Source organism: Pseudophryne corroboree, chromosome 4, assembly GCF_028390025.1.
Source record: "Pseudophryne corroboree isolate aPseCor3 chromosome 4, aPseCor3.hap2, whole genome shotgun sequence".
NCBI lineage: Eukaryota > Metazoa > Chordata > Amphibia > Anura > Myobatrachidae > Pseudophryne > Pseudophryne corroboree.
Genome location: NC_086447.1, coordinates 332,724,973 through 332,749,516, shown reverse-complemented (window position 1 = coordinate 332,749,516; position 24,544 = coordinate 332,724,973). Strand labels below are relative to the sequence as shown.

The window sequence follows — 24,544 nt, the reverse complement described above, 5'->3', positions numbered from 1 at the left end:
GTGATAACGAACCAGGAAGAAGAGGACTATATAGTGTCCCGGGACATCAGGGATGCTTACCTCTATGTCCCAAATTTGCCCTTCTCACTAAGGGTACCTCAGGTTCGTGGTGCAGAACTGTCACTATCAGTTTCAGACGCTGCCGTTTGGATTGTCCACGGCACCCCGGGTCTTTACCAAGGTAATGGCCGAAATGATGATTCTTCTTCGAAGAAAAGGCGTCTTAAGTATCCCTTACTTGGACGATCTCCTGATAAGGGCATAGTCCAGGGAACAGTTGGAGGTCGGAGTAGCACTATCTCGGATACTGCTACAACAGCACGGGTGGATTCTAAATATTCCAAAATCGCAGCTGATCCGACGACACGTCTGCTGTAACTAGGGATGATTCTGGACACAGTCCAGAAAAAGGTGTTTCTCCCGGAAGAGAAAGCCAGGGAGTTATCCGAGCTAGTCAGGAACCTCCTAAAAACAGTGCATCATTGCACAAGGGTCCTGGTAAAAATGGTGGCTTCCTACGAAGCAATTCCATTCGGCAGATTTCACGCAAGAACTTTTCAGTGGGATCTGCTGGACAAATGGCCCGGATCGCATCTTCAGATGCATCAGCGGATAACCCTATATCCAAGGACAAGGGTGTCTCTCCTGTGGTGGTTATAGAGTGCTCATCTTCTAGAGGGCCGCAGATTCGGCATTCAGGATTGGATGCTGGTGACCACGGAGCCCAGCCAGAGAGGCTGGGGAGCAGTCACACAAGGAATAAAAATTTCCAGGGAGTGTGATCAAGTCTGGAGACTTTTCTCCACATAAATATACTGGAGCTAAGGGTAAATTTATAATGCTCTAAGCTTAGCAAGACCTCTGCTTCAAGGTCAGCCGGTATTGATCCAGTGGGAAAAACATCACGGCAGTCGCCCACGTAAACAGACAGGGCGACACAAGAAGCAGGAGGGCAATGGCAAAAACTGCAAGGACTTTTCGCTGGGCGGAAAATCATGTGATAGCACTGTCAGCAGTGTTTCATCCCGGGAATGGAAACTGGGAAGCAGACTTCCTCAGCAGGCACGACCTCCACCCGGGAGAGTGGAAACTTCATCGGGAAGTTTTTTCCACATGATTGTAAACCGTTGGGAAATACCAAAGGTAGACATGATGGCGTCCCGTCTGAACAAAAAACGGGACAGGTATTGCGCCAGGTCAAGAGACCCTCAGGCAATAGCTGTGGACGTTCTGGTAACACCGTGGGTGTACCAGTCGGTGTATGTGTTCCCTCCTCTGCTTCTCATACCTAAGGTGCTGAGAATTATAAGACGTAGAGGAGTAAGAACTATACTCATGGCTCCGGATTGGCCAAGAAGGACTTGGTACCCGGAACTTCAAGTGATGCTTACAGAGGTCTTATGGCCTCTGCCGCTAAGAAGGGACTTGCTTCAGCAAGTACCATGTCTGTTCCAAGACTTACCGCAGCTGCGTTTGTCGGCATGGCGGTGGAAAGCCGGATCCTAAGGGAAAAAGGCATTCCGGATGAGATCATTCCTACCCTGCTCAAAGCCAGAAAGGAGGTGACCGCACAACATTATCACCACATGTGGCGAAAATATGTTGCGTGGTGTGAGGCCAGGAAGGCCCCACAAAGAAATTTCAACTCGGTCGTTTCCTGCATTTCCTGCAAACAGGAGTGTCTATGGGCCTCAAATTGGGGTCCATTAAGGTTCAAATTTCGGCCCTGTCGATTTTCTTCCAGAAAGAATTGGCTTCAGTTCCTGAAGTCCAGAAGTTTGTCAAGGGAGTATTGCATATACAACCCCCTTTTGTGCCTCCAGTGGCACTGTGGGATCTCAACGTAGTTCTGGGATTCCTCAAATCACATTGTTTTAAAACCAGTCAAATCTGTGGATTTGAAGCATCTCACATGAACAGTGACCATGCTCTTGGCCCTGGCCTGGACCAGGCGAGTGTCAAATTGGTGGTTTTTTCTCAAAAAAAGCCCATATCTGTTTGTCCATTCGGACAGGGCAGAGCTGCGGACTCGTCCCCAGTTCTCTCCCTAAGGTGGTGTCAGTGTTTCACCTGAACCAGCTTATTGTGGTGCCTTGCACCTACTAGGGACTTGGAGGACTCCAAGTTGCTAGATGTTGTCAGGGCCCTGAAAATATGTTCCAGGACGGCTGGAGTCAGGAAAACTGACTTGCTGTTATCCTGTATGCACCCAATCAAACTGGGTGCTCTTGCTTCTAAGCAGACTATTGCTAGTTGGATGTGTAATACAATTCAGCTTGCACATTCTGTGGCAGGCCTGCCACAGCCAAAATATGTAAATGCCCATTCCACAAGGAAGGTGGGCTCATCTTGGGCGGCTGCCCGAGGGGTCTCGGCTTTACAACTTTGCCGAGCAGCTACTTGGTCAGGGGCAAACACGTTTGCTAAATTCTACAAATTTGATACCCTGGCTAAGGAGGACCTGGAGTTCTCTCATTCGGTGCTGCAGAGTCATCCGCACTCTCCCGCCCGTTTGGGAGCTTTGGTATAATCCCCATGGTCCTTTCAGGAACCCCAGCATCCACTAGGACGATAGAGAAAATAAGAATTTACTTACCGATAATTCTATTTCTCGGAGTCCGTAGTGGATGCTGGGCGCCCATCCCAAGTGCGGATTATCTGCAATACTTGTACATAGTTACAAAAATCGGGTTATTATTGTTGTGAGCCATCTTTTCAGAGGCTCCGCTGTTATCATACTGTTAACTGGGTTTAGATCACAAGTTGTACGGTGTGATTGGTGTGGCTGGTATGAGTCTTACCCGGGATTCAAAATTCCTCCCTTATTGTGTACGCTCGTCCGGGCACAGTACCTAACTGGCTTGGAGGAGGGTCATAGGGGGAGGAGCCAGTGCACACCACCTGATCGGAAAGCTTTACTTTTGTGCCCTGTCTCCTGCGGAGCCGCTATTCCCCATGGTCCTTTCAGGAACCCCAGCATCCACTACGGACTCCGAGAAATAGAATTATCGGTAAGTAAATTCTTATTTTATACGTACTTTATGTATTTTGCACTTACTTGTGTGTACTTGTACAGCGGTGTATAGTCTGTATAAAAACAAATGGCGTGTTTCTTGTGTCTAGAGCCTTGTAGATTTATCCCTGACGTGATCCAACCTCTCTTGTTGCAGGGAAGGGCGAGCAGCACTGATCACTTCTTTCTGTGTGTTTAAGTTCATGGCTCTGTACAGTATTATCCAGTACTTTACCGTTACTCTGCTGTATTCTGTGAGTATTCCCCGCAATTTAGGAACATGTTATACAGATGTGTTCTTTCTGACCATAACTATACTGAGACACATCCTTTGGCTCTGAGCTGCTTTACCACTATCACGTGTCTTTCCCACTGAAGCATTTTTATGCAATGACCAGTCTTGCTTGACTGCAGTAGCTTTGTCTGTACAAACCTTATAAGTAGATCTTCATAAGCAAATAGGCTATAATTTATAATAACCTGAGTATGTGGATTAATGTTTTCCCTGTTCTTTCTCTAGATTCTCAGCAATTTGGGAGACTTCCAGTTCCTTTTCATAGATCTGGCAATCATATTGGTAGTGGTGTTCACAAGTGAGCATTCAATTTTCTTTTTTTGTTTAGCTTTGTACCCGTTTCTTTAATCCATAAAGATTTTCTTTTTAGTGTTCAATAGGTCTATATACTTATTTTGGGTCGGGATGTAATGCCGCCCGAATGCGGAAGTTTTTTTTAAAGGGGCAATCACTTACAAGGCATGGTTTTGCCTTGTAAGTGATTGCCCCTTTAAAAAAATGTCAGAGTTCGTCCGGCATCCCGCATGGTCGCCGAAATCAGATTGCATTACATCCCGCCCTATGTTTGCAAACTTTGACCATGTGCGCATACAGATGCGTCTTCATACATCTAGTCTCAATACGCCATGCAGCGCCAGTGAAGGACACATCTGTAGTTGCCTTTATTTTGGGGCACCCTCCAAGTCATTGTTAGCGTGCTGTGACTAGTCAGCAGTCCTTGTGACATCAGTCTTCACTTCCTGCAAGCCCTTATGCCCACAGTTATGAAGCTGGTGAAGGCAGAGGTACAATATTTGGTAGCACATAACAGGGACTTCAAACACATGATACAGTACACAAGCTCTGTTATCCATTATGAAATCTACCTGGAGGTCCCATTGACTGCCTGGGAAGCAGAATTCTTGAGGCAAATAGTATGTGTGAGTGCTGGATTCTATATGGCTGAGAGATACGGAAGTGCTCAAAGCACTTGTGTTGTCAGAAGCCTTACGGTAGTTAGGACAGGGCTGCATGTGACTGATGTCTGACTCATTACAGACTGATGCAGAGTGATTGTGGTTTTAAAACAATGTAACAGTGTTCATACATCAAACCTTTATAATAGGTAAATGGAGGAGAGACAAATACTGTAGTTGCTGAAAGAAAAAGAATTTTATTTTCAAAGACCGAATAGAAGAGGATGAGTGAGCGGGGGAATTAGAGCTTATTCTGTTTTGCCACTTTCTCTTTCATCCACTAGGGGACACTGGAGTCCTATACAGTAGGGGTGTGAAGCTTGCAACCGGAGGTGTGGCACAATCTAAAAATTAGCATTGTCTGCACAGCCGGCTCCTCCCCCTTCACATCCCTCCCTCAATTTCCCTCTACTGGAGATTTGTGTATTAGCACTCTGCTGCAATGGATTTTCAATGCATTTATGATATATATTTTCAAGGGACTTCTAAACAAAAGATCCCAACGAAATAAAGGGAACGACTGGTTCACAACCCCGACCTCAGAACTGAAATACAGTTGGGTGTGCGAGGGTTGCAACGAGGCTGGTGATATTATTATTATTATTAAAAATATATTTTTTTGTGTGTATTATATACAAAAAGATCCAGCTAGGTGGATCCAGTGTACCTTTAATCCCATCACCCGTTACGGTCTTTCTGTTCCCATTATAAAGGGGGAAAGCACTGTGGAGCGCTCTATGGGGTGCGGCTTCAAAAGTCAAAAGCACTTAACAAGAACACTAGAACTTATTATGTATACAAAATGTAATAAGATGAGCATTAGTTTGGGCGACCCCCGGGTATGCGTTCCCTGTTTAGTTAAGGGCGCTCAACTCGGGAGCAAGGCTCCGCCAAGATCAGGGGAGCAAGCCCTGACAAATATTTCAAAGGAAATGTCAGAATCCCGCAGCAGTCAGTAAGGGCTGAGGGATTCTCCAAGACCATGGAGGAATTTCTAATTTAAATTAATCCCTCCTGCGCAAGCATTAAGCAAGGCGAACAAGGCGGTTAATAGGATCCTTCCCATCTTACACGATGGAGGAAGAGGGTCTTATTATAGATGGAAAGGCGAGATAATTAAGTCTGCCTGAGATCAGGAGTTTTATGGTGATCCTATGCTTCAAGCAGTAAGGAGTTAAGGAACCAGAGAGTTTTCCATTTATTCGTATCAGGAGAAGACAATGTCTATGTCTCAAACTCTCCAGACTGATAAACGTTTAAACACACAGCGGCGCGCTTAGGAAGCTGGGAGAAGACAATGTCCCCTATGCCTAGCGTGACCACCTTAAAGGATATGTCATGTCGCGAAGGTAGACACTGCATTAAAATCAATTTTTGTAGCAGCACATTGTCGCATGGGCTGGGCGTAAGAAAGTAGCCTGGAGGAAAATTCTCAGCGGAGCATATTCGAGAATCAGCGACTTCTATGTGCCAGGCTTCAAAGGACGCTAGTAAAATAGCGTCCTGCATTTCGGTTTCGCCCATTTCGGCTAGAGGAATTTTATGGCTCAGAGAAGGGCGAGTGGACTCTGATCCCAAGTATAGAGACTATTACATTTGGGGGTTAGATGTTATTGGTCCTGAGTTAGACAAGTGGATTTCACAGACAACTGCAGTGAGATCTACCTTTCTACCTACTTCTTACTCGAGAGGTAGAGGTCGTTCACAGTCGACACAGAAGGCAGGACAAACCTGCTCACAAACCCGTGGCATGACAAACCTGCTCACAAACCCATGGCATGACAGTCTCCCTGGCACCTGGGGTCCCCCTTGGTGGGCGCAGAGTTGGAAGGTTTTCGGGACGCCTGGGCCAAGACCTCACCAGACGTTTGGGTCAAGGATACAGTTTCAAAACCGTCCACACAGTCTGTTTCTTTACAGCTTGAGGTCCTAGGTGCCCGTTGCGAGCAGGAGCATTACAGACGGCAAATTCAAAGACTCCTGCATACAAGGGGTTATGTCACCAGTCCCGGATCCTTAAAGAGGAACGGGATTTTATTCAAATCTTTTGGTAGTGCAAAATACCTTCATATCCCGATTTGGACCCCCTGCCATGCTTACTTAAGGTTGCACGGGTGAAGGATCACTACCAATTCAGGGCCCTGAATCTTTACAAAGATCATACCAATAATGGTGACATGATTGAGACAGTTAGGGGTCACGATCATACCTTATCTAGACGATCTACTGATCAAGGCCTCATCTCAGGAACAGCTGATAAAGGATGCTCAAACATCTCAACATGGGTGGATTGTGAAATTCCAAACAATCCAACCTCATGCCAACTGGAGACTGTACAATTGAGAGTATTCCTACCAGAGAACAAGATCCAGGACCCACAGAGGTTAGTGGCTCAGTTACTAAAGACACAGACGGTTTCTCTACACCTCTGTAGGCAATTTCTAGGGAAGATAGTGGCGTCATTTGAAGCTATCCAATACGGCAGACTTCATTCCCGACCATTCCACATGAACCGCATTGCTCAGAAGAGCAGGTTCGCACTGGCTTCTACATCGAAGAATCCGACTTCCACTACGCATACGAACCTCCTTGATTTGGTGGTCGTTTCACAAGAATCTCGCAGCAGGCAAAGAGATTCGGCATTTGGGATTGGAGGATCCTGACAACGGACGCCAGTCTCAGAGGTTGGGGTGCCGTCCTGGACGCACAAATTCCTCACGGTTTGCAGATTCAGGATGGACTAAATCCAGTAAGCTATTGCAGGTTTGGAAGAAGGAGAGTTCATGGTATCCATGGACATAAAGGTTGGTGGTTACAGGATAGCAGCCTACCCATAAACGTTCTCGAACGGAGAGCAGTTTACAATGCGCTTTTCATAGCCGATGACCTAGTCATGGGTCAACACTAAAAGATACAGCCGGACAATGTCACGACGACGGCTTACATAAACCGTCAAGGAGGAACAAACAGCAGAATGGCGTTAAGGGTAGCCACAAAGATCTTGTTGTGGGCAGAAAGGCGAAACATCATCCTCTCGGCAGTATTCATTCCAGGTGTGGAGAACTGGGAAGCAGATTATCGCAGTCGCCAGGACATGCAGGCGGGAGAGTGGTGCCTACTTCCACAGATTTTTGACATGGTGGTGAGGAGATGGGGTCTACCTCAAGTGGACCTAATGGCGTCTCGGCACAACCATCAGCTGCTCAGATATGTGTCCAGGACAAGAGATCCAGCAGCAGAAGGAGTGGACGCATTAACACTTCCTTGGTGTTACAGAAGGGTTTACATATTTCCACCTTTCCCACTCATGCCGAGAGTTTTAAAAAGAAGTGAAACAAGAAAGAGTGTGGGCGATTCTAATAGCACCAGATTGGCTCCGCAGGAGTTGGTACTCAGACTTGCGGGTGTTCCTAGCGGAAGATCCTTGGCGGTTACCTCTGAGAGAGGACCTGCTATCTTAGGGACCATTCCTATACTGAACAAGCTACGCTTAACGGCGTGGCTATTGAAACCCGGAAATTAAGAAACAGAGGGATACCGAGAACGGCTATTCCTACGAGGTTTGCTGTTAGGAAGCCTGTTACAGCCATACACTACTGCAGAATTTGGAAGAATTACATGGACTGGTGTCGGGAAGGTGGGTGGAATTCGACGAACTTCCACTTACCAAAATTCAACTTTTTCTTCAAGCTGGTCTAGATGGAGGACTAGGACTAGGTTCCTTTGAAGGTTCAGGTTTCAGCTCTCTCCATACTTTTGCAACAGCGGTTAGCATCCTTACAGGAGGTTCAAACCTTTTTACAGGGGGTTCTGAGGATACAACCTCTTTTCCGTACTCCCACTACGCCGTGGGACTTAAATGTAGTGTTGGAATTTTTTCTGATGACCAACTTTTGAGCCGTTGGAAAGAACAGACCTGAAATATCTCTCTTGGAAGGTCACGTTATTACTTGCCTGGGCTTCGGCCAGGAGAGTTTCTGAGTTTGTAGCCTTATCATGTTAGACTCCGTTTTTAATTTTCCATGAGGATAGGGCAGAACACCGTACAAGAGCAGATTGCCTTCCTAAGGTCGTTTCGGGTTTCACGTAAACCAGCTGATTGTAGTCCCATCTTTTCAGGGATGCGCAGATGGGGGCGTGTCTTGGGATGTTGTCCGAGCTTTACGAATATGCGTACAAGTTACGTTGTCCTTCAGAAGGTCAGACCATTTGTTTGTTCTCTATGATGGTCCAAAGAAGGTTTGGCCAGCATCTAAGCAGTATTTGTCTAGATGGATTAGACTTGCCATTCGACAAGCTTATATTTCCTGTGGTAACCAGGTTCCGGTTCCGACTGGTGCTCAGAACACCAGATCAGTGGGTGCCTCATGGGCGGCTGCCAGAGGGGCTTCCACTATTCAACTTTACAGAGCGGCGACGTGGTCCTCATCACACACGTTTCGCGAACTTTTACAAGTTTGAACTCTTGCGTCCGGAGACTCTAAGTTCGGACGTTTAGTTTTGCAGGCCACCAACAGCACTCCCTCCCTGGGGGATAACTTTGGGACGTTCCCTACTGTATAGGACTCCAGTGTCCCCTAGTGGATGAAAGAGAAAAGAGGATTTTGGTACTTACCGATAAATCCATTTCTCTGAATCCTCTAGGGGACACTGGACGCCCGCCTCGGTGCTGTCAACCTGCTGGGTTCAAAGTTCTTGTTCAAACAGTTCGTGCAAACAGCGTTAGTTATTCGATTAAGAGTTCTTGGATGCTGTTTGATATGTTGTACGGTTCGGTTCCTCGCCATGTGCTATAGTGTCATGTCCTATTCTCTCAGTCAAATTTTTCAAACTGAGGGAGGAGGGATGTGAAGGGGGAGGAGCCGGCTGCGCAGACGATGCTAATTTTTAGATTGTGCCACACCTCCGGTTGCAAGCTTCACACCCCTACTGTATAGGACTCCAGTGTCCCCTAGAGGATTCAGAGAAATGGATTTATCGGTAAGTACCAAAATCCTCTTTTCTGTGCTGCATCAACAACAGCGCAGACTACTGAAGAATAATTGATTCACAATATAATGTTCTGTCTATGTCAGCTTAAGAAACTTCTCTGTTTTACTTTAGCACACCTCATAAACAATGAATCATAGTACCCAGTTAGCACTGCATTGTGTATACAAACAGCAGACCTATATACTTCGTACTTAGGTTCTAGCTTTGTGAGGGAAATATACTGTATAATGATATGCATGACAGAGAGAAGGCATTCCATACAGTTAATTATAAATGTGTGTAGCTGGGGGAAAAATTGTGGGTTTTTGCTCTTCATAAACCAGGGACTGGTTTGAGTTTCTGCTTTACTCTTTTTATATGAGAACACATATGCCCAGCATGTCTGCTCATTGCATGCAGTGGGTATACATTACTATTACTTGATAGCTGCTGACTCAGTCAGTGTTAACAGCACATCCTTGTTTTATAGCTTTCTGTGTGTCCACTTTGTTATGTTAACGTTCACTCCACATGTCTGGAATGTAAAGTGTTACCCAGTAATAATGGTATCTTCCTTTTCAGAACTGGTTAATCCATGTTTTTAAACAAATTTCACACTATCCTTTCTATTGTAAAGCAAGCTTGCTTTACGTCTGTAATATCTTTTCACATTTCCTACCCCGGATTTCTCTATCCACCTGTACCTTGCTTCTATACCCAACTGCACCACCTCCCCCTTTCTCCATCACAGCCTGTGACTTTGCCTCCTACTTCAAAGATACTATCAAAAGGATATCTACTCATGCCAGACCACATATGCCACACCCAACTTCTCATGCACTGAATTTGCCCGCCCAGCTTTGACTTCAGTCCCCACAGCAAGTGTACACACAATCAGATGCGCTGATATATCTGCACATATATTGGCTAATGGCTGTGCTGCTCAGCCGCCACGATATGTCTGTGAACGACTTCATACTCAGACATATCTGGTGTACACACCAGCCGAACAGCCGATATATCACCCAGTGTGTACCCAGCTTAAGATGAGTGCTTCTCAAATCCAGTCTTTGGGGCACCCTAACAGTGCACGTTATCCAATCAGAAGTGAAATAATTAGAACCACCTGTAGATCTTTTAAAATGTGTCAGTCAGTAATAAATACAGATGTGTCCTCATACATCTAGCCTCAATACACCATGCAGCGGGAGATGCCGGTCGCTAGCGAGCTGGCAGCTCCTGTGCCACTTCCATAGTGTTGGGCGGACTTAAACTTTTCCCTATACATTCAAATCTTGAAATGGTCTCTGCAAAGTTGACTTCTTTGCTAAAGAACTCCAACCTGAAACAATTCACACGCCTTGTTCGCATTCACTACTTTTCGGAGTTGTCCAATTACTTGCGAACTGTTTTCAGCTAGTAAAAACAGCCTGATATCGCGATTTTTTTGACTGATGGTGATTATCGCGTTATCCAATTAGAGGCCATTGTTATTGCCCGAAAACGAACCTGTGATTGTGCGATAACACATAGGATCCTGAATAAATCCCCAATTACATGTGTTATCACAAATCAAGAAATACCAACTGCGCTAACATATAAATTCAGTTTTTATATTAGTTAAAATCAATTGCACAAATACACATACACATAAACGAATAAAAAATAGTACGGCACTAATGATGCCAAGAAGATAATATTTGATACTGAGCCTTAATAAGCCAATCTCTGACAACAATTATTCACTCAGGGCAGTCTTTGTGCAAAATTGCCGGCATATGCAACTAATTGCTGGAAGATGGAAATGGTCCTGCAACGCATGCGTTTGTATAAATAGGATGGCGTCCAGGTAGTGAAGAATAGTTACCAAGTCCCTAGTGGTACTTCAGCCGGGTATCCCACCTAGCGGGGTTCTGGAGTGATCTCTCTATCCCACGCAGTGAAGATGGTGGTTCTCCCTTTATTAATATCCACACTGAAGGGACTGGAATCTCCTGATGAAAAGCAAAGTCCTGTATAACGCCTGCAGGATTCCTCAGCAACGCCCTGGTCAGAGATGTGGCCCTCTAACGCGTATCACTGTCACTTGGCAGCTTTATCAAAGGTGATATAACACTGGCTCTACCCCCTTTATATAGGGGCTATAATAATCACACATCATTAACACATGTGCAACTTGTGCAAATACATACATGCAAAATAATAAAAAACAATCTAATACTCTTTGAGCAGCAGCAAGAAGACAGACCCTTCTATTTTCTATCAGTAATTTAAAAAAACGAGGTTTATAAACCATAATTTAGCCATAAAAATATATATTCAATTTACTTAAGCCGATCACATGACCTCAATCACATGATACCTCTGCTACATGGGCCGGATATTCATTGGTCCTATCTTATCAACAAAACCCCGTTCCCATGGATACCGCTAAATGGCCTATCCCACAGTCCTATGTCCCGGTCACGTGACCGGGTGGCATGCCCAAATAAGGAGTTCCGCCACTTACTTCCGGTCACGTAGACTAGGACACAGGGCAGATACCTTCCACACGTAACGTATTGACGTCACATGAAAAGGGGAAGCGCTTAGTAGCGCTACGAGCGTCCTTGGTAACCATTGACACTGCATATTAGACAACCATATGAGGCGTGTTTGGAACACGGGTGCGTCACCATAGGATACTCTACATCCACTATTGATACGTAGTCGCCCGCTCCCCGTGATGCTCTTTAGACATGACGTCCTTACATCACATGAACAGGGCAGTGTTTTGATCGCACCAAAGACGTTCTTGATAACCATTAACACTATGTTGTTAACCGACCCAATGAGGCACAATTGTAAACATGGGGGCGGTACAATAGCAAATTGATAGGATACTCTAATGATCGACCATTTAACAATGGAAAGTATAACCAAGGAGATCCCAATATTTTCAGCCCTAGCTGTCTCAAATCATCATGATATACAGGTATAATACCATTTATATATCAAGAAATCCTTAATAAAAAAATATATATATAAATAGATAAATAGGGACAAACCAACAATAAACGTCCTTCACATTGTCCCTACTTATCTCAATACTCTTAACAGCACTGAATAAAATGGCCGTTACATAGATGATTTATTTTTCATTTGGGATGGGGATTCTGTCACTGCTTCTGAGTTTGTCACGTCACTTAACACTAACACTTTTAATTTGGTGTTTACACACACGTTTAATAAGCAGAAGATAGACTATTTGGATCTGACTTTGGAAATTGTTGATGGCAAAATACAAACATCCAATTATATTAAGGAAGTAGGCAGTAACGCCTACCTTCATTTTTCAAGTGCACATTATGCTCCTTGGAAGGAGAATATCCCGAAAGGACAACTGTTGCGAGTTAAGCGCAATTGTTCTAAAATAGATGTCTTTGTCCAACAGGCCCAGACCATGATCGAGTCCTTTGATTCCCGAGGGTACCCAAAGAAACTTTTGGATAGGGCTTTTGAGGAGGTTTTGAACACGGATAGGGAACAGTTAGTTTCTGACGGTAATGTTGTAAAGAAAGAAAAAGATGGAAATCGGTTCCCTTATGAGTTGGCCTTTATCACAAAATATAACAATAAGTCAGGAGAGATCAAGAAATCATTTAGCTGTAATTATAACATCTTAAGGCAGGATCCCATCTTGAAAAAAGAATTGCCCCCATATCCTAAAGTGATTTACAAGAAGAATAGATCCTTAAAGACCATCCTGGCCCCGAGCCTGTTAAAAAAGGAACAAGATAAGAAAAGAAAAGAAGAGGGGGAGGGACGAAGAGTCTGGTTCCCCATTAAGACGACTGGTTTTTTCAAATGTGGGAAAACCCGTTGTACTACTTGCATGCATGCCGTTAACCGGACTAAAACTATAAAGATAGAGGGAAATGAAGATTTATATTCGATAAAAAGTTTCATTAACTGTGGTACAGATTGGGTAATCTATTTGCTCGAGTGTGATTGTAGATTGAAATACATAGGCCGGACGACCCGGAGTCTGAGAATTAGATTTATGGAACATAGACGGAATATTCTCAATAAAAAGATGAATCATAGCGTATCAAGGCATTTTGTGGAACATCATCGAGGGGACCCCAGCTCACTGCGAGTTATAGGGTTGGAAAAAATCAATAAGACTATCGGGGGGAGATCGGTTCCGTAAATTGTGCAAACAGGCGGTCTATTGGATCTTCAGAATGAATTCATTCCATCCTCATGGTTTAAATGAAGCCATGGAATTAAAGTCGGTAGTGTAGATCCTTACTTATATTCCTGAATCTCATCCATTTCATTTTTCTGTGTCAGACAGTCCTGAGTATATGTGTGTCTTGTCCTTTTCCCCTGGTTAATGAATATATCCATAAACATTGGGGAGTATTTATTATTTTTTGGAATCTATATAGTGATTATATTAGTAATCAGTGAAATATTTATGTCAATCTTTTTATTAACCGATTTTATTCAGTGCTGTTAAGAGTATTGAGATAAGTAGGGACAATGTGAAGGACGTTTATTGTTGGTATGTCCCTATTTATCTATTTATTTATATATATATATATTTTTTTTTTTTATTAAGGATTTCTTGATATATAAATGGTATTATACCTGTATATCATGATGATTTGAGACAGCTAGGGCTGAAAATATCGGGATCTCCTTGGTTATACTTTCCATTGTTAAATGGTCGATCATGTGACAGAGTATCCTATCAATTTGCTATTGTACCGCCCCCATGTTTACAATTGTGCCTCATTGGGTCGGTTAACAACATAGTGTTAATGGTTATCAAGAACGTCTTTGGTGCGATCAAAACACTGCCCTGTTCATGTGATGTAAGGACGTCATGTCTAAAGAGCATCACGGGGAGCGGGCGATTACGTATCAATAGTGGGTGTAGAGTATCCTATGGTGACGCCCCCGTGTTCCAAACACGCCTCATATGGTTGTCTAATATGCAGTGTCAATGGTTACCAAGGACGCTCGTAGCGCTACTAAGCGCTGCCCCTTTTCATGTGACGTCAATACGTTGCGTGTGGAAGGTATCAGCCCTGTGTCCTAGTCTACGTGACCGGAAGTAAGTGGCGGAACTCCTTATTTGGGCATGCCACCCGGTCACGTGACCGGGACATAGGACTGTGGGATAGGCTATTTAGCGGTATCCATGGGAACGGAGTTTTGTTGATAAGATAGGACCAATGAATATCCGGCCCATGTAGCAGAGGTATCATGTGATTGAGGTCATGTGATCGGCTTAAGTAAATTAAATATATATTTTTATGGCTAAATTATGGTTTATAAACCTCGTTTTTTTTAAATTACTGATAGAAAATAGAAGAGTCTGTCTTCTTGCTGCTGCTCAAAGAGTATTAGATTGTTTTTTATTATTTTGCATGTATGTATTTGCACAAGTTGCACATGTGTTAATGATGTGTGATTATTATAGCCCCTATATAAAGGGGGTAGAGCCAGTGTTATATCACCTTTGATAAAGCTGCCAAGTGACAGTGAAACGCGTTAGAGGGCCACATCTCTGACCAGGGCGTTGCTGAGGAATCCTGCAGGCGTTATACAGGACTTTGCTTTTCATCAGGAGATTCCAGTCCCTTCAGTGTGGATATTAATAAAGGGAGAACCACCATCTTCACTGCGTGGGATAGAGAGATCACTCCAGAACCCCGCTAGGTGGGATACCCGGCTGAAGTACCACTAGGGACTTGGTAACTATTCTTCACTACCTGGACGCCATCCTATTTATACAAACGCATGCGTTGCAGGACCATTTCCATCTTCCAGCAATTAGTTGCATATGCCGGCAATTTTGCACAAAGACTGCCCTGAGTGAATAATTGTTGTCAGAGATTGGCTTATTAAGGCTCAGTATCAAATATTATCTTCTTGGCATCATTAGTGCCGTACTATTTTTTATTCGTTTATGTGTATTTGTGCAATTGATTTTAACTAATATAATAACTGAATTTATATGTTAGCGCAGTTGGTATTTTTTGCTTTGTTCATATTTATGCTATTGGGGTGAACGACTATCACTCCCTCCCCAACAGCAGCTTAGAAAACCAGCCCAGTTACAGCGCCTGTTGTTTTTGCCATTCATGGTAAAATTTACTTTTTCTTTGCTATAGCACATGTGTTATCACGGCTCTTGCTGCCTATCGCGGATTATGCTTCGGGTTCCTTAGGCACCTGGAGCATAATACCCAGCAATTGTCTGCATTGGGGGGAGGAGTGCTCCGCATCGGGGCTAATTGGATAGCCCCTGGCAAACAGATTAACCTAGTAAATTACCACTACTAATAGGGATACCCCTTTGTCTCAATTCTGCTCTTTTACCACTAAATTGTAACCTCTCGTATGCAGGGCTGCCCTTTGCTTTCCTGCCCACATTAATTTTGTCTTGTATCTCTTGTTTTTATGGGTTTATGCATGCTCTGTTCCATCACTTTATGCAATTACATAGCACTGTGGTGTCTAACAAATAAACATTAATAATACATTGTCACTTTTAAGATAATTAAAATTAATATGTAGGAATTTTATGCAAGAATGAAATATAGCCAGTCTTTTCTTTACTTTCTAGTGAGTTTGAATCCTGCCTGGAAAGAGTTGGTGGCACAAAAACCTCCAACAGGTCTCATCTCGGGACCCCTTTTATTCTCTGTCCTCTCCCAAATCCTGATTTGCTTGACGTTCCAGACTATTGCTTTCCTGTTTGTAAAACAGGAGCCCTGGTACGAGGTCTGGACAACTAGCAGCGAGTAAGTCTATTTATTTGTGGTTTATAACCGTATGAATGTAATAGTAAAAAAGAAAAAAAGTGTATGTATTGCAGTACTGGTTGGTATAACAGTCTTCTCTCCAATTTTCTGTTTTAGTGCCTGCAATATCTCCTCTGATGATCATCATGACAATTCCAGTGTACATGATGAGCACAACATCAAAAACTTTGAAAACACCACTTTGTTTTTTGTGTCCAGCTTCCAGTACCTCATTGTGGCAGTTGTGTTCTCAAAAGGAAAACCATTTCGCCAACCCTGCTACAAAAACTGTACGTGTTCTTCTGGCAGTAATTACTGTCAGATTGCGGTCTTTAATTTGAGTGTATCATCTAACGTTGCCATTTTCAATGCACTCCTTCTCGTTATGTGTATGGAGTAGCTAGAGAAAACAGTACTCTAGTTCTGTTGGTGTGGCACATTAAATTTGACACCTTGAGACAGAGTGTTGTTTAATTAGGGCAATTGCAAAGTTGTTAAATTATAGAAATGGTTTGGAATATGGCTATACAAAATTCTTTACCTCCATGTATCCTTGAAAATTTAGCTTTATTTGCTTTTATGAAAATGCTACATTCACCATTATTATATGAATGCACTGTGCAATTAAGCTTACAATCCTGTAAAGTGTGTGTGTATGTATGTATATATATGTATGTATATATATATATATATATATGTATGTATATATATATATATATATATATATATATATATAAAATACTTTTTTTTTTTTTTTTTAGATTCATTTTCATCATTTTTAGTTGATTGTGATATAATAATGAAAGTCACTTGGAGGAAAATAAATATGCAAACCAATAACTGCAGTATAGTAACTATGAATAAGTTTCTACGAAGAGTCATTTCTGAATTACATTTGTTATATTTTTAAAAGTGAAAGTGGATGAGTACCAGTTGGCTGCAACTGAATCCTAATAAAACAAAGGTCCTTATGATAGAACCTCAACATCAAAGAACAAAATTGAGCATAGCCAACCAGCTGGACTTAAAATTACAAAACACTGATCATGCATGGAGTCTTGCCGTTGTCCTGGATGTAGGCTTTTGACACTTAAACATCAGATATAAGCCACAATCAAATCCTCATTCTTTCTTCTGAGGAACATATCCAGAATCAAGCACTTAATGTCCTCTGAAGATCTGCCAAAAGTCATATGTGCATTTATATTATCTTGATTAGACTACTGCAGTGACCTCTACCTTGGTCTCCCAGCAAAAGAATAACACCCCTTGCTGCTAGTACAAAATGCATCTGCCAGGCTATCAACCAACCAGCCCCTTAACACCCATTTACTGTTCCCAACACTGACTGTAAGATGGCAAATTGTTTTCAAGATTGGCTTACTGCCTTTCAAAGCCCTACATGGCACTAGGTACCTGAAGCAGCTTCTGATTCCATACTGCCCTACTCGATTACTGCGATCTGTAGATGATTCTCCAGTAATGCATCTGGGGGTCGAGCTTCTAGCCATGTGGCTACAACTCTGTGGAACTTGCTGCCCCGCACAGTATGAGAGACCCCCACTCTGGAATCTTTCAACAGCAGATTCTAGGCTTTCCTGTTTACGCAAGCATTCCCTTAATTTCCCTTTAGTATCTCCATGCACTCTGTATTTTATGAAAATCATTTATGTACGTCATTGTTTCTGTACTGTATTATGTTAATTCTGTCTTTGAAGAGGATTGTGTCCTAGTTAAAGAGCGCTATATAAATAAGTAGTACTATTAATTAGAATGGTTTCATGCACATATACAGTAGCTAATAATATACGTACACATTAAAAATTTGACATCTGTTTTCATCAAGTGTCCTTTTTTATCTTCTATAGATCTTTTTGTAACCTCTGTATTGGCTCTGTATGCCTTAATGTTGTTCTTCATGCTGTATCCAATTGAGTCTATTGAAAATTTCTTTGAGGTAAGATATGTTTGTATTTGCATATTCCTACATTACTGTGCTTGAAAGGTGTTAGTTAATACATGGTTCATGTACAGTAGTTTTCTGTCACTCATGCAATATGTTCTCTTTTATGTAGTTGGTCTGTATCCCGTTTCATTGGCGCCTTACACTGCTCTTAATTATCATTGGCAATGCACTTGCTTCAGTGTTTGTAGAGGTAAGACCTTGGCATATATTTGTACGTCAGTTACGATCTTGAACCAGACAGAATATATATGAAAGTAGATGTGTCACCTATGCAGTGACTGTAGTCATTTGTGAGATAAAACCTTATTCATGAGTAAACTAGCTATCAAGTCACATAGAGAAAGTGACATCACTGGAACACAAACCACTTTCTGATGTCCTAGTGATTTGATAGGCTGGTTTATTCCTCACATGGCTGTCTGTAGGTTATGGGAATCTTTAAGTAGAGTCTGTAATGCCACTTTTGAGAGCTACTGTATAAAGGTATTGTGGCACATAGTTTTCTAATCCCAGCATTCACACTGGTTGAGAGCTATAGCCAGAAATCTTGAATGACAATTTCTGCACAAGTAGTAGCAGTAGTAGTAGTAGTACAGGTTGAGTATCCCTTATCCAAAATGCTTGGGACCAGAAGTATTTTGGATATCGGATTTTTCCGTATTTTGGAATAATTGCATACCATAATGAGATATCATGGTGATGGGACCTAAGTCTAAGCACAGAATGCTTATGTTACATATACACCTTATACACACAGCCTGAAGGTCATTTTAGACAATATTTTTAATAACTTTGTGCATTAAACAAAGTGTGTGTACATTCATACAATTCATTTATGTTTCATATACACCTTATACACACAGCCTGAAGGTCATGTAATACAATATTTTTAATAACTTTGTGTATTAAACTAAGTTTGTGTACATTGAGCCATCAGAAATCAAAGGTTTCACTATCTCACTCTCACTCAAAAAAATTCCGTATTTCGGAATATTCCGTATTTCGGAATATTTGGATATGGGATACTCAACCTGTAGTAGTATTGTCAAATACATTTGTGACATGAAAAAGCAATAGAGCCTTTAAGAATTTGGATAAAGATTTGTTACAGAACAGATTGTCAAATGCTTCCAGAGCATACGGATTCGTAGTTTTGCATCTGCTGCTATAAAGCATGCTGCATTTTGCAAAGCAAGGCAGATTGTGTTTGCTGAATGACACCCATTGCCGTTATGCACTGTAGCACAGTTATGTTTCTAAGAGTGAGCTCTTTGCAACCATTCCCCGCTGCTTTGAATTCATAATAAGCATGTGAAAATATTGGCATGGAGATTTTTTTTTTTTCATTTTTAAATACACATACAAAGTTTCTAACTGTAACAATGTGAGAGCTAATCCTGTTTTGCCGTGCGTTTTATAACTCCTCAAATATTCAATTTTGTCCATCCTTAGTGAAATCTTTTACGATATCACACCCATTCAGAGACCGTCTTTTTCTACGGATCAGAACATTACTCATCATTTAGCTTTTGTCCATACGTTAAAAGTTTTTGTGGCTATGATGCCATCTAGAATAATAATGTTAATTAATCTTTGCAATACATTAGTGTTTTCCAGCATTGTAATTAGATGTACATTTCTCTAACGTCCTAGAGGATGCTGGGACTCCATAAGTACCATGGGGATAGACGGGCTCCGCAGGAGACTGGGCACTCTAAAAGAAAGATTAGGTACTATCTGGTGTGCACTGGCTCCTCCCTCTATGCCCCTCCTCCAGACCTCAGTTTGATACTGTGCCCAGTGGAGACTGGGTGCATTTCAGGAGCTCTCCTGACTTTCCTGTAAGAAAGCATTTTTGTTAGGTTTTTTATTTTCAGGGAGCCTGCTGGCAACAGACTCCCTGCATCGAGGGACTGAGGAGAGAGAAACAGACCCACTTCTCTGAGTTTCAGGGCTCTGTTTCTTAGGCTACTGGACACCATTAGCTCCAGAGGGATCGGTACGCAGGTCTCACCCTCGCCGCCCGTCCAGGTGCCGCGCCGCCGTCCTCCTCGCAGAGCCGGAAGAAAGAAGCCGGGTGAGTATGTGAGGAAAAGACCATCTGAGGCTGCAGAAGACATTTGGATCTTCACTGAGGTAACGCACATCACTGCAGCTGTGCGCCATTGCTCCCCTTCACCTCACACACTTCGGTCACTGTAAGGATGCAGGGCGCAGGAGGGGGGGGGGGGGGCGCCCTGGGCAGCAATATAAACCTCTCATGGCAAAGATAGATATATACATGTACAGCTGGGCACTGTACATGTATATAAAGAGCCCCCGCCATGTATTGAAAAATTTGACGGGTACAGAAGCCCGCCGCCGAGGGGGCGGGGCTTCTCCCTCAGCACTCACCAGCGCCATTTTTCTCCACAGCACCGCTGAGAGGAAGCTCCCCGGACTTTCCCCTGCTTGACACACGATGACAGAGGGTTTTAAAGTAGAGGGGGGCACATAATTGGCGCATATACACAAAACAGCGCTACTAGGTAAACTTACTGTGTTTTTTCCAGGGTCATATAGCGCTGGGGTGTGTGCTGGCATACTCTCTCTCTGTCTCTCCAAAGGGCCTGGTGGGGAACCTGTCTTCAGAAAAGAGCTTCCCTGTGTATGTGTGGTGTGTCGGTACGTGTGTGTCAACATGTCTGAGGTTGAGGGCTCACCTAAGAAGGAGGGGGAGTTTATGAATGTTAGGTCTCCGTCGGCGGTGCCGACGCCGGACTGGATGGATATGTGGAATGTTTTAAGTGCAAATGTTAATTTATTGCACAAAAGGCTAGACAAAGCCGAAGCTGGGGCACAGTCAGGGAGTCAACCCATGCCTGTCCCTATGTCGCCGGGACCTTCGGGGTCTCAGAAGCGCCCACTATCCCAAATAGTTGACACAGATACCGACACGGATTCAGACTCCAGTGTCGATTACGATGATACACAATTACAGCCAAAGGTGGCTAAATGTATTCGATATATGATTATCGCAATAAAAGATGTGTTGCATATCACGGAGGAACCCCCTGTCCCTGACACGAGGGTACACATGTATAAGGGAAAGAAACCTGAGGTCTCCTTTCCCTCCTCACATGAGCTGAACGAATTATGTGAAAAAGCGTGGGAAACTCCAGACAAAAAACTGCAGATTCCCAAAAGGATCCTAACAGCGTATCCTTTCCCGTCGCAGGACAGGAAACGGTGGGAATCCTCCCCTAGGGTGGACAAGGCCTTGACGCGCTTATCAAAAAAGATAGCGCTTCCATCCCAAGATACGGCTACCCTCAAGGATCCTGCTGACCGCAAGCAGGTTGTTACCTTGAAGTCCATTTACACACATTCTGGTACGTTACTCAGACCGGCTATTGCGTCGGCCTGGGTTGTAGTGCTGTAGCAGCATGGACAGATTCCTTATCAACGGATATTGAGACTCTTGATAAGGATACCATTTTACTGACCTTAGGGCATATAAAAGATGCTGTCTTGTATATGAGGGATGCTCAAAGAGACATTAGTTTACTGGGTTCCAGGATAAACGCTATGTCTATTTCTGCTAGGCGTGTCTTATGGACCCGACAGTGGACTGGTGATGCCGACTCCAAGAGACATATGGAGTTGTTGTCTTACAAGGGTGAGGAATTGTTTGGAGAGGGACTCTTGGACCTCGTCTCCACGGCTACAGCAGGTAAATCAAATTTCTCTATCGTCCTAGTGGATGCTGGGGTTCCTGAAAGGACCATGGGGAATAGCGGCTCCGCAGGAGACAGGGCACAAAAAGTAAAGCTTTAGGATCAGGTGGTGTGCACTGGCTCCTCCCCCTATGACCCTCCTCCAAGCCTCAGTTAGATTTTTGTGCCCGGCCGAGAAGGGTGCAATCTAGGTGGCTCTCCTAAAGAGCTGCTTAGAAAAGTTTAGCTTAGGTTTTTTATTTTACAGTGAGTCCTGCTGGCAACAGGATCACTGCAACGAGGGACTTAGGGGAGAAGAAGTGAACTCACCTGCGTGCAGGATGGATTGGCTTCTTTGGCTACTGGACATTAGCTCCAGAGGGACGATCACAGGTACAGCCTGGATGGTCACCGGAGCCTCGCCGCCGGCCCCCTTGCAGATGCTGAAACAAGAAGAAGGTCCAGAATCGGCGGCATGAAGACTCCTCAGTCTTCTTAAGGTAGCGCACAGCACTGCAGCTGTGCGCCATTTCCTCTCAGCACACTTCACACGGCAGTCACTGAGGGTGCAGGGCGCTGGAAGGGGGGCGCCCTGGGAGGCAATGAAAACCTATTTTTGGCTAAAAATACCTCACATATAGCCTCCGGGGGCTATATGGAGATATTTAACCCCTGCCAGAATCCGTTAAGAGCGGGAGACGAGGCCGCCGAAAAAGGGGCGGGGCCTATCTCCTCAGCACACAGCGCCATTTTCCCTCACAGAAAGGCTGGAGGGAAGGCTCCCAGGCTCTCCCCTGCACTGCACTACAGAAACAGGGTTAAAACAGAGAGGGGGGGCACTAATTTGGCGTTAGAAATATATAAAAAAGATGCTATAAGGGAAAACACTTATATAAGGTTGTCCCTATATAATTATAGCGTTTTTGGTGTGTGCTGGCAAACTCTCCCTCTGTCTCTCCAAAGGGCTAGTAGGTCCTGTCCTCTATCAGAGCATTCCCTGTGTGTGTGCTGTGTGTCGGTACGTGTGTGTCGACATGTATGAGGACGATGTTGGTGAGGAGGCGGAGCAATTGCCTGTAATGGTGATGTCACTCTCTAGGGAGTCGACACCGGAATGGATGGCTTATTTAGGGAATTACGTGATAATGTCAACACGCGCCAAGGTCGGTTGACGACATGAGACGGCCGACAAACAATTAGTACCGGTCCAGACGTCTCAAAAACACCGTCAGGGGTTTTAAAACGCCCGTTTACTTTAGTCGGTAGACACAGACAGGGACACTGAATCCAGTGTCGACGGTGAATAAACAAACGTATTCCTTATTAGGGCCACACGTTAAGGGCAATGAAGGAGGTGTTACATATTTCTGATACTACAAGTACCACAAAAGAGGGTATTATGTGGGAGGTGAAAAAACTACCGTAGTTTTTCCTGAATCAGATAAATTAAATGAAGTGTGTGATGATGCGTGGGTTCCCCCCGATAGAAAATATGGGCGGTATACCCTTTCCCGCCAGAAGTTAGGGCGCGTTGGGAAACACCCCTTAGGGTGGATAAGGCGCTCACACGCTTATCAGAACAAGTGGCGGTACCGTCTATAGATAGGGCCGTCCTCAAGGAGCCAGCTGACAGGAGGCTGGAAAATATCATAAAAAGTATATACACACATACTGGTGTTATACTGCGACCAGCGATCGCCTCAGCCTGGATGTGCAGAGCTGGGGTGGCTTGGTCGGATTCCCTGACTAAAAATATTGATACCCTTGACAGGGACAGTATTTTATTGACTATAGAGCATTTAAAGGATGCATTTCTATATATGCGAGATGCACAGAGGGATATTTGCACTCTGGCATCAAGAGTAAGTGCGATGTCCATATCTGCCAGAAGATGTTTATGGACACGACAGTGGTCAGGTGATGCAGATTCCAAACGGCACAAAGGTGTATTGCCGTATAAAGGAAGAGGAGTTATTTGGGGTCGGTCCATCGGACCTGGTGGCCACGGCAACTGCTGGAAAATCCACCGTTTTTTACCCTAAGTCACATCTCGGCAGAAAAAGACACCGTCTTTTCAGCTTCAGTCCTTTCGTCCCTATAAGAGTCATATCTGCCCAGGGATAGAGGAAAGGGAAGAAGACTGCAGCAGGCAGCCCATTCCCAGGAACAGAAGCGTTCCACTGCTTCTGACAAGCTCTCAGCATGACACTGAGACCGTACAGGACCCCTGGATCCTACAAGTAGTATCCCAGGGGTACAGATTGGAATGTCGAGACGTTTCCCCTGCGCAGGCTCCTGAAGTCTGCTTTACCAAGGTCTCCCTCCGACAAGGAGGCAGTATGGGAAAAAATTCACGAGCTGTATTCCCAGCAGGTGATAATTAAATTACCCCTCCTACAACAAGAAAAGGGGTATTATTCCACACTATATTGTGGTACTGAAGCCAGAAGGCTAGGTGAGACCTATTCTAAATCTAAAAAAATTTGAACACTTACAAAGGTTCAAATCAAGATGGAGTCACTCAGAGCAGTGATAACGAACCGGGAAGAAGGGGACTATATGGTGTCCCGAGACATCAGGGATGCTTACCTCCATGTCCCAAATTTGCCCTTATCACTAAGGGTACCTCAGGTTCGTGGTACAGAACTGTCACTATCAGTTTCAGACGCTGCCGTTTGGATTGTCCACGGCACCCCGGGTCTTTACCAAGGTAATGGCCGAAATGATGGTTCTTCTTCGAAGAAAAGGCGTCTTAATTATCCCTTACTTGGACGATCTCCTGATAAGGGCAAAGTCCAGGGAACAGTTGGAGGTCGGAGTAGCACTATCTCGGATACTGTTACAACAG

At 43.9% G+C, this 24,544-nt stretch overlaps 1 protein-coding gene across 2 annotated transcripts in view; it reads left to right on the top strand.

The window, feature by feature from the left end:
- The window catches only part of ATP13A3 (ATPase 13A3), a 326,626-nt gene that overhangs the window by 286,722 nt on the left and 15,360 nt on the right, over positions 1 to 24,544 (top strand). For both annotated transcript variants that reach the window (XM_063916425.1, XM_063916424.1), the window contains exons 26-31: positions 3,171 to 3,267; positions 3,534 to 3,606; positions 15,858 to 16,035; positions 16,153 to 16,325; positions 17,904 to 17,992; positions 18,111 to 18,191. In XM_063916425.1, the coding sequence (XP_063772495.1) occupies positions 3,171 to 3,267; positions 3,534 to 3,606; positions 15,858 to 16,035; positions 16,153 to 16,325; positions 17,904 to 17,992; positions 18,111 to 18,191 (691 nt within the window). The remainder of the gene's footprint in view (positions 1 to 3,170; positions 3,268 to 3,533; positions 3,607 to 15,857; positions 16,036 to 16,152; positions 16,326 to 17,903; positions 17,993 to 18,110; positions 18,192 to 24,544) is intronic.